The sequence below is a fragment of the Telmatherina bonti genome (assembly GCF_933228915.1).
Source record: "Telmatherina bonti genome assembly, chromosome: 10".
NCBI lineage: Eukaryota > Metazoa > Chordata > Actinopteri > Atheriniformes > Telmatherinidae > Telmatherina > Telmatherina bonti.
The window spans coordinates 9,315,204-9,328,363 of record NC_136628.1 but is presented as its reverse complement, the minus strand read 5'-3'; the positions used below and the strand labels follow the sequence as shown (position 1 = coordinate 9,328,363).

Below are 13,160 nucleotides of genomic sequence, written 5' to 3'. Positions count from 1 at the left end.
AACATCATAAGATACTGTTTTTTCTCCTGAAGTCTGGAACCATGAACATCATAAGATACTGTTTTTTCTCCTGAAGTCTGGAACCATGAACATCATAAGATACTGGTTTTTCTCCTGAAGTCTGGAACCATGAACATCATAAGATACTGGTTTTCCTCCCAAAGTCTGGAACCATGAACATCATAAGATACTGTTTTTTCTCCTGAAGTCTGGAACCATGAACATCATAAGATACTGGTTTTCCTCCTGAAGTCTGGAACCATGAACATCATAAGATACTGGTTTTCCTCCCAAAGTCTGGAACCATGAACATCATAAGATACTGGTTTTCCTCCCAAAGTCTGGAACCATGAACATCATAAGATACTGGTTTTCCTCCCAAAGTCTGGAACCATGAACATCATAAGATACTGGTTTTCCTCCTGAAGTCTGGAACCATGAACATCATAAGATACTGGTTTTCCTCCCAAAGTCTGGAACCATGAACATCATAAGATACTGGTTTTCCTCCCAAAGTCTGGAACCATGAACATCATAAGATACTGGTTTTCCTCCCAAAGTCTGGAACCATGAACATCATAAGATACTGGTTTTCCTCCCAAAGTCTGGAACCATGAACATCATAAGATACTGGTTTTCCTCCCAAAGTCTGGAACCATGAACATCATAAGATACTGGTTTTCCTCCCAAAGTCTGGAACCATGAACATCATAAGATACTGGTTTTCCTCCCGAAGTCTGGAACCATGAACATCATAAGATACTGTTTTTTCTCCTGAAGTCTGGAACCATGAACATCATAAGATACTGGTTTTCCTCCCAAAGTCTGGAACCATGAACATCATAAGATACTGGTTTTCCTCCCAAAGTCTGGAACCATGAACATCATAAGATACTGGTTTTCCTCCCAAAGTCTGGAACCATGAACATCATAAGATACTGGTTTTCCTCCCAAAGCCTGGAACCATGAACATTTCCAGATACTGTTTTTTCTCCTGAAGTCTGGAACCATGAACATCATAAGATACTGGTTTTCCTCCCAAAGTCTGGAACCATGAACATCATAAGATACTGGTTTTCCTCCCAAAGTCTGGAACCATGAACATCATAAGATACTGTTTTTTCTCCTGAAGTCTGGAACCATGAACATCATAAGATACTGGTTTTCCTCCCAAAGTCTGGAACCATGAACATCACCAGACACTGGTTTTCCTCCCCAAGTTTGGACCAACCAACTCTTGTCTTACAGAGATGGAAAAAGAGAAAACATCCAGCTGTTGATGTGAAGAGGAAACAGACTGGTTGGAGATGATAGAAAGACAACAGGAAGTCCAATAAGCACTGGTTCCATCCAAGATGTGCAGAACTTCATGTCTGAACACACAACACATCCAGCCTTGACGCAGATGGTCTCCAGCAGCAGAAGACCACACCGGGTTCCCCTCTTGTCAGCAAAGAACAGGAAGCTGAGGCTACAATTCACACAGACCCACCAGAACTGGACAATAGAAGATGGAGAAACGTTGCTGGTCTGATGAGTCTCCAGTTCAGCTCCACATTCACATGGTAGGATCAGAATCTGCTGGAAACATCATGACAACATGGATCCATCCTGCCGTCAGGATCAAGGCTTCAGGCTGCTGCTGCTGGAATGGTGGGGGGAGGTTTTCTGGTCCCACTTTGGTCCCCTTAGTACCAGTATGACATGGTTTAACCAGCACAGCCTACCTGAGTCCTGCTGCTGACCATGTCCATCCCTTTCGGAGCACAGTGTAGCATCGTCTGATGGAAACTTCCAGCAGGATGATGCACCATGTCACAAAGCTCACATCATCTCCACCATGACGATGAGTTCACTGTCCTCCAACGGCTCCACAGTCACCAGATCTCAGTCCAGCAGAGCAGCTTTGGGATGTGGTGGAACGGGAGACTCTCATCATGATGTGATGCTTCATGTCAACATGGAGCAAAATCTCTGAGGAATGTTTCCACCTTATTCATTTATCACATCAAGAATTAAGTCAGTTCCTACGCAAAAAGGGGTCAGACCAGGCACTAGAAGGTGGACCTGAAGAAGTGGACAGTTAGTGGATTTTACACCGTGTGCAGGCACAGTTGAATTCTCTGGACACAAGCTCATTTCAGACAGACAGGACAATTCCCCTGTTCTGTAGCCGGCTTGTCTTCCAACAACATTGCTTTGCAGACATTGAAGGTCTGTGTTTGACAAGTCAGTCTGCACTATAAGGCGATTCAGACAACAACAACAGACTGGAGAGCAGTTTAAATGTTGTAGCATTGCAGCAAGAGGAGACACAAGAGTCACCAGAAAAACCACAGAAATGACTGTCTTCACTTCCCAAAACAAAGCTCAGATACACAACACAAAGACAGGTTCTCCTCTACACTGGCACAAGATAAATCTGTCCTGGTCAGCAGTATTTACAGTCTGGTTTATAAACCAACAAACTGCACACATGTGAGGTAAAAGCTCGAAGAAGCAGAAGGATGCTAGCTGCTTCACAAAACTTTGGATTCACTTCAGCAAACACACACTAAAGGCTGTTGATTACCTTGGGAGCAGGGGTGCTGGGCTGCTGATAGCCACACAGAAACTGAAGTTAGAGGTAAAGATGAAGGAAAGAAAGAGAAGAAAACAGCAGAGTGAGATAGTGCTGAGGAGGACAGCTGGAGAAGATCACCAGCGACATTATCACCTTAAAGAACAAAACAATAGCAAGCCAAGTGTAACCACACGTAGTAATGTGTAATTGTAAAAAGATGTTTGCTGGCCTCACCATGGCAACATCAGCCTGGAAGATCTGCTTGATGAACTTATTCTTGGATGAGTGGACGAGCTGGATGATGTCAGTGTGGAGGCTATCTCGGTTTTTCTCCAGGAATCCTAAAAAAGAGAAACGCGGCGGAAATGAGCAAAACTCATTCATTGGGTTAACCGTGAAGTTCCCGCCATCAGGAAAATTCCGCTCCGTATTACAGGCCTCGGTTCGTAATAGGTAACGTTGGAATTTGGATTATCTGATTGACAGAAGTGGGACTAATTAACTGGAACAAAGTCCTGCAAAACAACAGTTAACTGGCGATGAGATCAAGTTACTGCAAACCAGTAGAGAGATCAAATCCATTAATAATGAGATGATTTTACCAACTGGGCCAGAAAACCACCCAAGATACACCATCCCATAAAGGCACATTCAAATTAATGTTCAAGTGCTGTATTTTTCCTTCTATAGTTTAATACGTCATGGGCTTACTGGGACGACTCCTGTCACACATAATGGTCAGTACACAAAAGTCTTCCTGAAAAGTTTCTATCAGTCTATGTAAGGATTTAATGCAAAGTGAGTGTAAGTATGACTTCCTATGAACATCTATCAAACTGTATACTTCTCTGTTAACTTCAGTACTCTGACAAAATGTCATTTTTGCTGATCCAAGAATAAAATCTGAGAGAAGAAACAAAAGAAACTAAATAAAAAGCACCATCTTTAGATAGAAGAGAACGTACCTCTGGACTCATAATGAACCACTCCAGCAAAGTGTTGGATACCAAACTGGGTTTCATAGCTGTTTTTAGGAGGGATGTAGTTGGAGTTGAGTTTGTGCTGCGAGTTGAGCTTATATAACATCGTCGCATCTGTTCCCTGAGAAAATGAAAAATAGAGAAATAACCCATCAATCTTTATGGGTTCTTTTACAGACTGGAACTGCTAACATTAGTAACTGCAGTTTTCCCCGTCCGCTGTGTCCTTGTGCAGGCCAGGATGTTGGATTGACTTACTGTCTTTAGTGAGCTATTTACTGTTATGAACATGTTTATATGACACGGTCATTACCTCTGCCAAGGAGGTGGTGGAGCCGCTTATCTGTTTGTTAGTAACATTATGCAGAAACTACTGGACAGATGTGGTGAACATTTCATATGGTGTCTCATTAAATGTGGTATTTCATGTTACATGCATTCACATATATGTACTCATTATGGAAATGTTATTCCTTAGGCATTGGTTCACTCTATGTGGTAAAAGGTTCTCTCTAAGGGCATTTCTAAGGTGGGGTTGGGTCGACCTTAGTTATTTTCTAAAGGGACATTATGTTTTGCAATCTGTTTTTATTCTATGTTAACTTGGGATGAGCCCTGCGATGGACTGGTGAGCTGTCCAGGGTGTACCCTGCCTGTCGCCCAAAGCCAGCTGGGATAGGCTCCAGCTTCCCCGTGACCCTGAATTGGAATAAGTGGTTCGGAAAATGAATGAATGAATGAATGAACTTGGGATGACAAGCATCCAGCTATGAAAAACTACTCCGATAGAGGTTTTTTATTTACCAGAAGAGAAGTTGTCTGACTGCTGAGAGGTGCCAGAGACTCAGAACAATCAACCTTAAATTGGACCAACAACTAAAGCTTAAAACAGGTCCTTATCTGTTTGTCAGATCAGAACCCCTCCAGACTTCTGCTTGATCAGACTTCTGAACAGTTCCTGCAATTGTGATTGTAATCTTTTGTTCATTTTTCATTCTGTTCAATAACTTTGTCAATCATTTTTCACTCCAGTCCAGACTCCTCATCTTTTGACTGTTTAAAATTTAGTCCATAACACAGATTTTACTGATGTTTGGTTTTGGTCTAACTTAAGGTGCATTTCCATTACACGTAGAATTACGCAAAAACTACATATCGAAATTAAAAAACGCTAATGGAAACATCCACATTTTGGAAAAAGTCTCAAATATTTCTATAAAAAGTTTTCATAATCTCATGAGGTGTTTTTCAGACGTTTCTTATATAGAACTATATCTGAAAAGTGTAATGGAAACACTTTTTTTTTCCATTTATGTGACCCTGGACATGACATGGAGGGCCATGACCAGTTCATTTCTGGTAAAGATGGCACGGTGTGGATCAAACAACAATGGATTTTAAAGTTTTAGAAAAGAAAATGAGGGAAAAAAGCTTTACAAAGCCATGTCAAATTCTCTGCAGCAAGAAGTAAAATCCATAATAACGCTTCATGGCTAACTTACTTAAACGGCAAGTCTCGCAAAATCTTGTCACCCACACAAGATTTTACAAGAACTGAGGCTTATATGTTAAACACTGTTCAAACACCCGCAAATCACAATTGTTGTTTGTCAAAACTTTGAAATATAACTTGTAAATAACCACAAGTATTTTCTTAATGTAATATTTTATTTTAGCACATGCTATTGTTAACGTTTCGTCAACGCTTTTATTTTGAAGGTACTTCCGCCCAGTGCAAGCACACTTAACTAAAAAGATGGTAATAATGTTACGGATTTACAGAAGAACATATAGTTTTCTTTTCTTTTGATGATTAGCAGCCCCCTTGTTAGAGGAAAAGGCATGTTTAATATGTTTATAACAAGACTATTTGGATGTTTATATTGCCACATAAATCAATTTCATGAGTTTACTAACAGATTTAAATTTATTGTAAAGGATGTAAGAGTTGAATTGTTACTTATTTGCCTTTTTTGTGTATTTCCCAGCTCTTACGGTGAATTTGCGGGTTTACTGCCATTAAACCTAAAACAAAAATCATCAGTAAAGTGTCATCTTTGAGTCGGGGGGTCCGCTACATAGCTTTTATTTAGCAAAAAAATGTAATGGAAACTCAGCTTTATTAAATGACTTCATTAAATGTTGGGAGTGATCCGGATCCAGATGTGGATCCACAAATGTTTTGAAGGATTAATTTTCATTGTGAGACAGGACCATTTTGAGTATATGTCCATGTAACTCTAAAATAAATGGTCAGAAAATCCACGAGAAGTTCCGAACAGGTTTTACAAGATATCAATGATGGATCTGGATCCTGCCAACATTCCGGATGCTACCATCCAGAACAGGAACAACTTTTCATCACTGCAAGAGAACAAAGAGGCAAATAAATTGGACTATTGTGGACTTCTTATAATGTGATTATAACTGGATAAACTGGATTGGACTGAATCTTTAAGTGTCTTAATATGGCTGTAAGTAATTGGTGTTATGCCAATACACTTGTTTGAACTGAAATTGAATTGAGATTCCATTTAAAGTTGACTAAAGGTTGCTCTATATATCAATATGCATATTATGGAAGCTACAGACTATGAAAAAATATCTTTAGTTGTCAGCATTTCTCAAGGAAATTTGCTGAAATTAGTTTCTGCATCTGTAGTTACATCAGGACCAGTAGGCAGCCATGTAAGTGGGGGTGAAGGTTGGGGGTTAATTGTAAATGGACTTGTACTTATATAGTGCTTTTGCAATCACTCATAACCACTCAAATTGGTTTACACTACTTGTCACATTCACACTCACACACACTTATATTGCAATAGGCACATCGGGGGGCATCTTGGGGTTCAGTGTCTTGCCCAAGGACAAGAGTTAGGAGAATCGATCTCCCAACTTTCCAGTTGAAAGACAATTCTTCTTCCTTTTGAGCTGCAGCTGCAGCTAAATGGCATGGCTCATGGGCCTACAGTAGTTTAGTTTACAGTAGTTTTTGCCAGTCCAGGGACTTTAACTACCGCTGCCTTAGACTAATAATTGATCAGCTTTTATAGTCAGATTCATGATTAGAACCTGAAAGGAGCTGTTCTTCAGCAACATAATGTCGTACCTTGGGGAATTTGCTCTCTTCATCAATGAGGGAGATGATGTTCATGGGTTTGTTGGCAATCATGTCCAGTGCCTCCTGGTTATCCGTGAACTCAATGTGCTGCCAGCTGATGTCCTCCAGGTTGTACTCCTCTTGCTCCAGTTTAAAAACATGGCGAACGAAGAACTGCTGCAGGTTCTCGTTGGCGAAGTTGATGCACAGCTGCTCAAAACTAGAGAGAAACGATTGTTAGATGGTAGGATTTCTGGTAAAAAATAGATTTTGCACAGCTTCTAATCAAAGACAAGTGTAACACTCACCTGTTGACAACAAAGTTTTCAAAACCAAAAATGTCCAGTAGCCCAATTGACCTTTGTATGATGCTGCTTTCACAGGATGGAGGCCGAAATATGGCAGCGTTGATCTTATCTACTATCCAGACAAAAAGTCTCCCATAGATTCCCTGGATGATAACACACAATGCCAGTAAACAAATGTAAAAAACATTTTCACAGCATTTTTCAGGGCCTTAAGAAAGGTTAGACACAGTATCCAAAAACAACACTCAGAACAAATAAGTAACCAGGAGAGACTCATCTATCAATGGTGGAAGCACCATCTAAGCACTGACATCACAGCTCCATGTCAACCTCGGTCAGGACAGTCTCCACAGAACGAGAAGGGCGGTACCTTGACGAAGGCGTCCCGGACGTCCAGGCCTTGTTCAACACTGAGAGGCGTGGTGACGCTTTCACCTCGGGTGATGAGAGTTCGAGTGGTCAAACACACCATCACATCCTTCGGCTCCACCTTCAATACAAAGTAATGAGACCTTTGTGTTGTTTCTCCAGACATGATATTGGTAAGACTTTTATTTTGACGAGCACACCTTTATTTTGACAAATGGTAACAAGCTAATTTCCTGTCAGTCAAACTCATGGAAATAAGCTAGCCTGTCTACCTGCTTTGTACTCCATCCACACTGTGAATGCTACAGAAGCAATCTCATGAGTACATTTCATTTTTTATATTTAGATGAAATTTAAAAATGAATAAATGTATTTCATTGTAGTTAAAAAAATAGTAAGTTAAATGTGTTTGTAATGGAGAGATTTGATGTAAACATGATGGTAATTTTTTGCTGTGCTTGTTACAGTTTTCTGTCTTAGTGAAAAGATGTGAAGAGCCATAGTGAAGAGAAAAGAGTGATGATTACTATGATTTCTTTTAATTTCTGCAAACAGGAGTTTAGCTGCTTGTATAACTGTAGTTCCTGCACTGCAGTGAGGACTGTACAACCTTTATCGGGTTGGTCAATGTTTGTGTTAATCTGCTTGATACACACTAAACCAGACTCAGACAAGCTCTGTAGATGTCTGCTGAATACACGTGTTGCAGCAGGGACACTTGGAAGACCTGCTGTACACCAGCACTCGAGGACAAGGATTGAGTATCCCTGGACTAAAGGGTATTTGTGTTTAGTAAAATTTACTGTCACTGTGTTACATTTGGTTAGTCTTACACTCTACTGTGACTAGATTAGGATGAAAAAAAACCCCTGATAATCCAATAGATGGTGCAGTAAAGTGAAGAAACTGCCTTTTAAGACAAAAACAAGATGCTAGCTAGATAAAAAACTAATGCACAAAAACAAAACTATGAGAAAATGTGTTGATAATTCAATAAAAGAATACAATGGGATGAAAATATTCAGATTTACTGGCTTAGAAAGGTGTGATGGTCTAGCAAAGATTAAATCAGAGCCATCATGAGGATGGAAGAATCGCACGTTTGATCTAAGATCGTACATTTGGCTCCAATGTACTCATTAAACTAATGCCTGAAAATGTCAACACCTGGGAGAAAGGGATGAGCGCATTTAATATGTAATAATAGTAATAATAATTTAAAAAAAACAAACAAAAAAAACGGCGAACAAAACATAAATCTTGCAGGTCACCTTGTAATCTACAGGATTTAGCAAGCTAAAGCTAACTTTATTTCATGAGCTATGAATGTTTTGCACAGCTAAAAACCTAGAGATATCACACCTGTCAAGGTAAAATTACTAATTAGAGAAGAGACCATTAACCTTTATCAGGGAAGTGACTATTTCTGATCACTTTGTTGTCTTTCATTTTCAACAAAAACACATTTAAAAAAAAAAGTAACAGCAGAATGGAGGTCTTGGTACACACCAGAAGGACAATTTTAGGTTAAAATTTCTAATTTCAAGGTATTTTATTGAGTGCTCTATAAAGGGCTAATCTGAGATAAAAATGAACAATTGACAGGATCATACTGACAAAAGAGGTGTTTTCCTCACTCATATCACTGTTTGACATTTTTCATTATAGCTGATAAAACCTCCTGGAGAATCAGTTGAATAAATGATTGTAATTGTGACTAAAACTACATGACAAATCAAAAAGACTAAAATGAAATTGAACTGAACCGTCTGACTGACAGATTTAACAGTTATCTTGGCTGGTCTGCAGCATGCTGCGGCTAACAACGCACTGCACAGGCCTGAGGTCAAGTCACACCTTATTTACATATCCGCGCTCAAATTAAGAATCCCAAACGTTGAAGACCACGTGCATGCTGACTTGAAAATGCAGGCTTTCTGATACTCAGTCACTAAACCAGGGGAATTTTTTAAAGGGCTGCTATTATGGTATTTGGAGTTTTCTGAGCTTTCTACAGTGTTACAGTGTTGAATCCTCATCAGACATGTGAACGGCACTATTTTTTATCACCTAAACGCATGTTTGAGTTTGAGTTCCAGCACTCTCTCCGTTCAGTTTCCACGGCAACGAAAAATGCGTCGTTTTAGAGAGTTTTTTTTTTACTTTGAAATCCTTGTTACCGTCATCTGGTTAACAAGGGATAAAGGATAAAGTTATTTCCAACGATGGCTGGTGAGTTTACCAAAGAGAGACATCCTGCTGCATTCGTTGCTGTGGGTTGCTGTTTTCCACTTCGTTTTCAGGGTCTGATTCAGGTTCCAACATGTAGGGCTGTATGCTATGTGTTGACATTGTATTTTGTTTTTTTTATTGAGTTCATATTAGCCTAATCCTTCTGTTTATGAGATGTTACAATGACGGCTAAAGCAGTTGTGGTGCGCGCTCCCGATGTAGTGCCATGGCAGCTGACCAGTCAGTGGCAACTTATATCTGGCGGGAGGCGGGGCTTAATGTGGAAGAGTCTCAATCATAGACTGTATATAAAGAGACGTCTCTGTGACGTCACCCGTAGGTTCTGAAGAGGTGAATTGAAGCTCGGTGGGTGGTTCCTACCCTCGCCATCTTGGCAGTGTCATGCGTGTTGTCTCGCCCGGAAAATACAATTATGGGCAAAGAGGTGGAGCTGAGAGGGCAGCCTTGAGCGTCATGGCGGATGATTGACATCGAGCGAACTCCGAGCTTTCTGTAGCTAAAAGCTAACCGAGCTAACCCCGAGATAACGGGAGCTAACCAGCTAACAGAGGTAAGCGGGCTAAAGCTAAGTCACGTTGTTAACCGGCTAAAAACCGCAGTTGTTCTACGTTCTTCTTACTTGAAGCCAGAGGTTGGTACCTGTCAATCAAAAGGACACGCCCCTAAATATGCCGAACTTCGAGATTAAATTACTTTAAAACGGGCGAGTTAGGAAAAAAAGTCACTCTCTCCACAGTTTTCATGAAGGTAAACCTGACCTATTAAACCGAAAATGGATTTTTGAACCAGTCTGTAAACCAGTCTGTATGTTTATTTCTGTCATGAAGTTGGTTTTTTTAACATGGGAGTCTATGGGGATTTGCTCTGTTTTGGTGCCCCTAGCAGATGAAGGGGGAACTGCAGTTTTATGCACTTCCGCATACGCTTCACTTTTAACCGCCGGAGGTTGCCGCTTGTTCTCAATCCACTCGTTTTGCCCACAGGCTGATCTGACAGCCTACGGAGAGGGTCGGTCTGATTTGTGTCTGATCCCAGCCCTTCTGGGCTCCGAAATAAAAATAAATTAGCCTGAAATGCACATAATAGTTCAACTTTAAGCTCAGCTCCACTGCAGGTAGATGAGGCTGTCAGCAAAGACACCTGTTCTACATGTATTTTTTTTACTTTTACATCTACTTTATACACCTCTGATCTTATGCCGGATGGTTGATCTCCGTCACATCGGACACAGTAAGAACTGAGTGAATGATTATGGCTGTTCTGCCATGTAAATGACGTGGGTTGGACAGAGAGGACACTCTTTTAGGACACATTTAGCATCAACACACTGACAGTACTCACACACCTCCATGAGTGAAGCAGCAGTCACAAGGTCAGGTGATCTCACAACCACACAGGCATCCAGGTTGTCATACGTGCGAGCTGCAAGACACAAGACACAGGATTAAAAATCACAAGACTTTTCTGATTAACGTGTCAGACGTGAGCGTTTATTCACACACCCTCAAATCGCAGGTTGCCCATATGCAAGATGGCTGCCAGCAGCTTGGAGATCTCCCAGTTCTCTGTTTCAGTAAACATGAGGACCTTCATGGCGGACAGGATGCTGGAGTATTCACTCAGGTCGTCTCGACCATCACACTCTGTGCAGTTACCCTGCAACGTGCAAAAGACAGAAAACTTGAGCTTATCGGGCTTTGATGCAAAGTGGCTAAAACAGCCAAAGACAGCTGATCTGTTGGTTGTTGCTGCTGGAGTCTGGAGGCTTCTTACGAAGAAGCTTCGGAATGCAGGTGTCTGCTATTCTACATAGTGACATGACAAGAAGCAATAGCTGCAATAAATCATGTATTTCAGCTACAACCAGAAACACACCAAGGAAATGGACTGAAAATGGATGTTAGTGAATAAACCTACAGGACACACAGTGACTGTGTCAGCATGCAGAACATGGAGACCATTTATAATGAGGCTTCGGCTTTTAGCACATGGATCAACTGAAGGTCCAGCTCTATCTCTCGGATCCTGGTTTAGGTCTTTGCTGGATTTCTTCAGAACATTCTGTTGATCTGCTGTACTTTCTTCTTTTGTGCTCCATTTGTGTACACACCAAGCCAAGTTAAAACTCTCTTGCAGCCGCTTGTCGTTGCAAAATTACTTTTACATCAAACTTTTAACATTTTTCGTAAGTGAAATGAAAGAAACGGGAACAAATGACGTACCTTTGTGACAGGCTGTCCCTTAAAGGGGCTCTAGGATGCTAGTTCTAGTTTTCTGAGCTTTCTACAGAGTTATGGTGTAGAACAGTCATCAGACAAATGGGCGGCACTGTTTTTTTTTGTTTTTTGTTTTTTTTTTATCACCTAAACGCATGTTTGAGTTTTACAATGCCTCTCTACATTGGGTTTCCATGGCGATGGAAACGATCGGTTTTAGAGTTTTTTCTACGTCAAAATTTTAGTGATGTCCTGGGGGAGAGACTCAGTGATTGGTCATCTTCTCTAGGTTGTGCACATTCACAAGAAAAAAGCCACACACACTTTCACTGCTCAGTATAACTCCTCCTAGCTGTTGACCAATCAGACGCAGTCTGCAGGCAGGACATTAGGCGGAGTTTTCTCTGTTTGCTTGTTTCTGGCAGAGGCTGATCTGAGAGGACCAATACAAGATGAATGAAGGGGTTTGTGGAAAATGCTTGATTATTTCTTGCCCTTCTGGGCTTGCATATTAAAATAAATTAGACTCAAATGCACAATAGAGACACTTTAAGATCTAATTTAAAATTGGTCATTTACTTCATTTGATGGGCTGTACGGTGATGTAGTGGTTAGCACAGTGGCCTCATGTCAAAAGGTCACTGGTTAAAGCGGGTGTGTGGAGTTTGCATGTTCTCCCTGTGTAAGCGTGGGTTCTCTTCGGTACTGCACCGTCCAAAGACATGCATGTCGATTGGTTATTCCAAATTGTCCCGAGGTTGTTGTGAGGGTTGTTTCTCTCTCTGTGTTGGCCCTGTGATGGACCGGGAACCTGTCCAGATGTACCCTGTCTTTCACCCAATGACTGCAGGGATAGACTCCAACTTTCCCGCAACCCTGACTTCGATTACACAGTAAAGAAATTGGATGGATACTTAATTTGAGATAATATGTTGATACAACACTGGTCCACCTCTTGAGCTGTGGTGTTTCTCTATATTTAAACTTATATTTAAGTAGCTCAAACAAAAAAGCAAATTCCTCTGAAAACTGAGACCCACTTGCTTTGTAAAAGCATGACTTTGTTTTTTTGTTTTTTCTTTGTTGTTGATTGTAAACATAAAAAACTAGAAAAGCACTCGGAGAGCGCAGACCCCCGCCAAGCATATTGTGGTTAACACCCAAGATAACTTCAAAGTGATCCAGAATCCAGGATCTCTTCCGGATCTCCACCAAAATGCAACAATTGGTTCCTTGTGACACCCCCAACATATCCTGAAAATTTCATCAAAATCCATCCATAACTTTCTGAGTAATGTTGCAAACAGACAACCAACCAAACAAACAAACAAACTCGGCAAAAACGTAAACTCCTTGGCGGAGGTAATTAAA

At 40.8% G+C, this 13,160-nt stretch overlaps 1 protein-coding gene across 1 annotated transcript in view; it reads right to left on the bottom strand.

The window, feature by feature from the left end:
• myo7ab (myosin VIIAb) overlaps positions 1-13,160 on the bottom strand; it is a gene marked incomplete at both ends in the record, with an annotated part of 63,598 nt that overhangs the window by 41,334 nt on the left and 9,104 nt on the right. The window contains 8 exons of the mRNA XM_079247976.1: positions 2,573-2,614; positions 2,798-2,904; positions 3,529-3,664; positions 6,653-6,863; positions 6,952-7,094; positions 7,322-7,441; positions 10,919-10,995; positions 11,076-11,229. Of these exons, the coding sequence (XP_079104102.1) occupies positions 2,573-2,614; positions 2,798-2,904; positions 3,529-3,664; positions 6,653-6,863; positions 6,952-7,094; positions 7,322-7,441; positions 10,919-10,995; positions 11,076-11,229 (990 nt within the window). The remainder of the gene's footprint in view (positions 1-2,572; positions 2,615-2,797; positions 2,905-3,528; positions 3,665-6,652; positions 6,864-6,951; positions 7,095-7,321; positions 7,442-10,918; positions 10,996-11,075; positions 11,230-13,160) is intronic.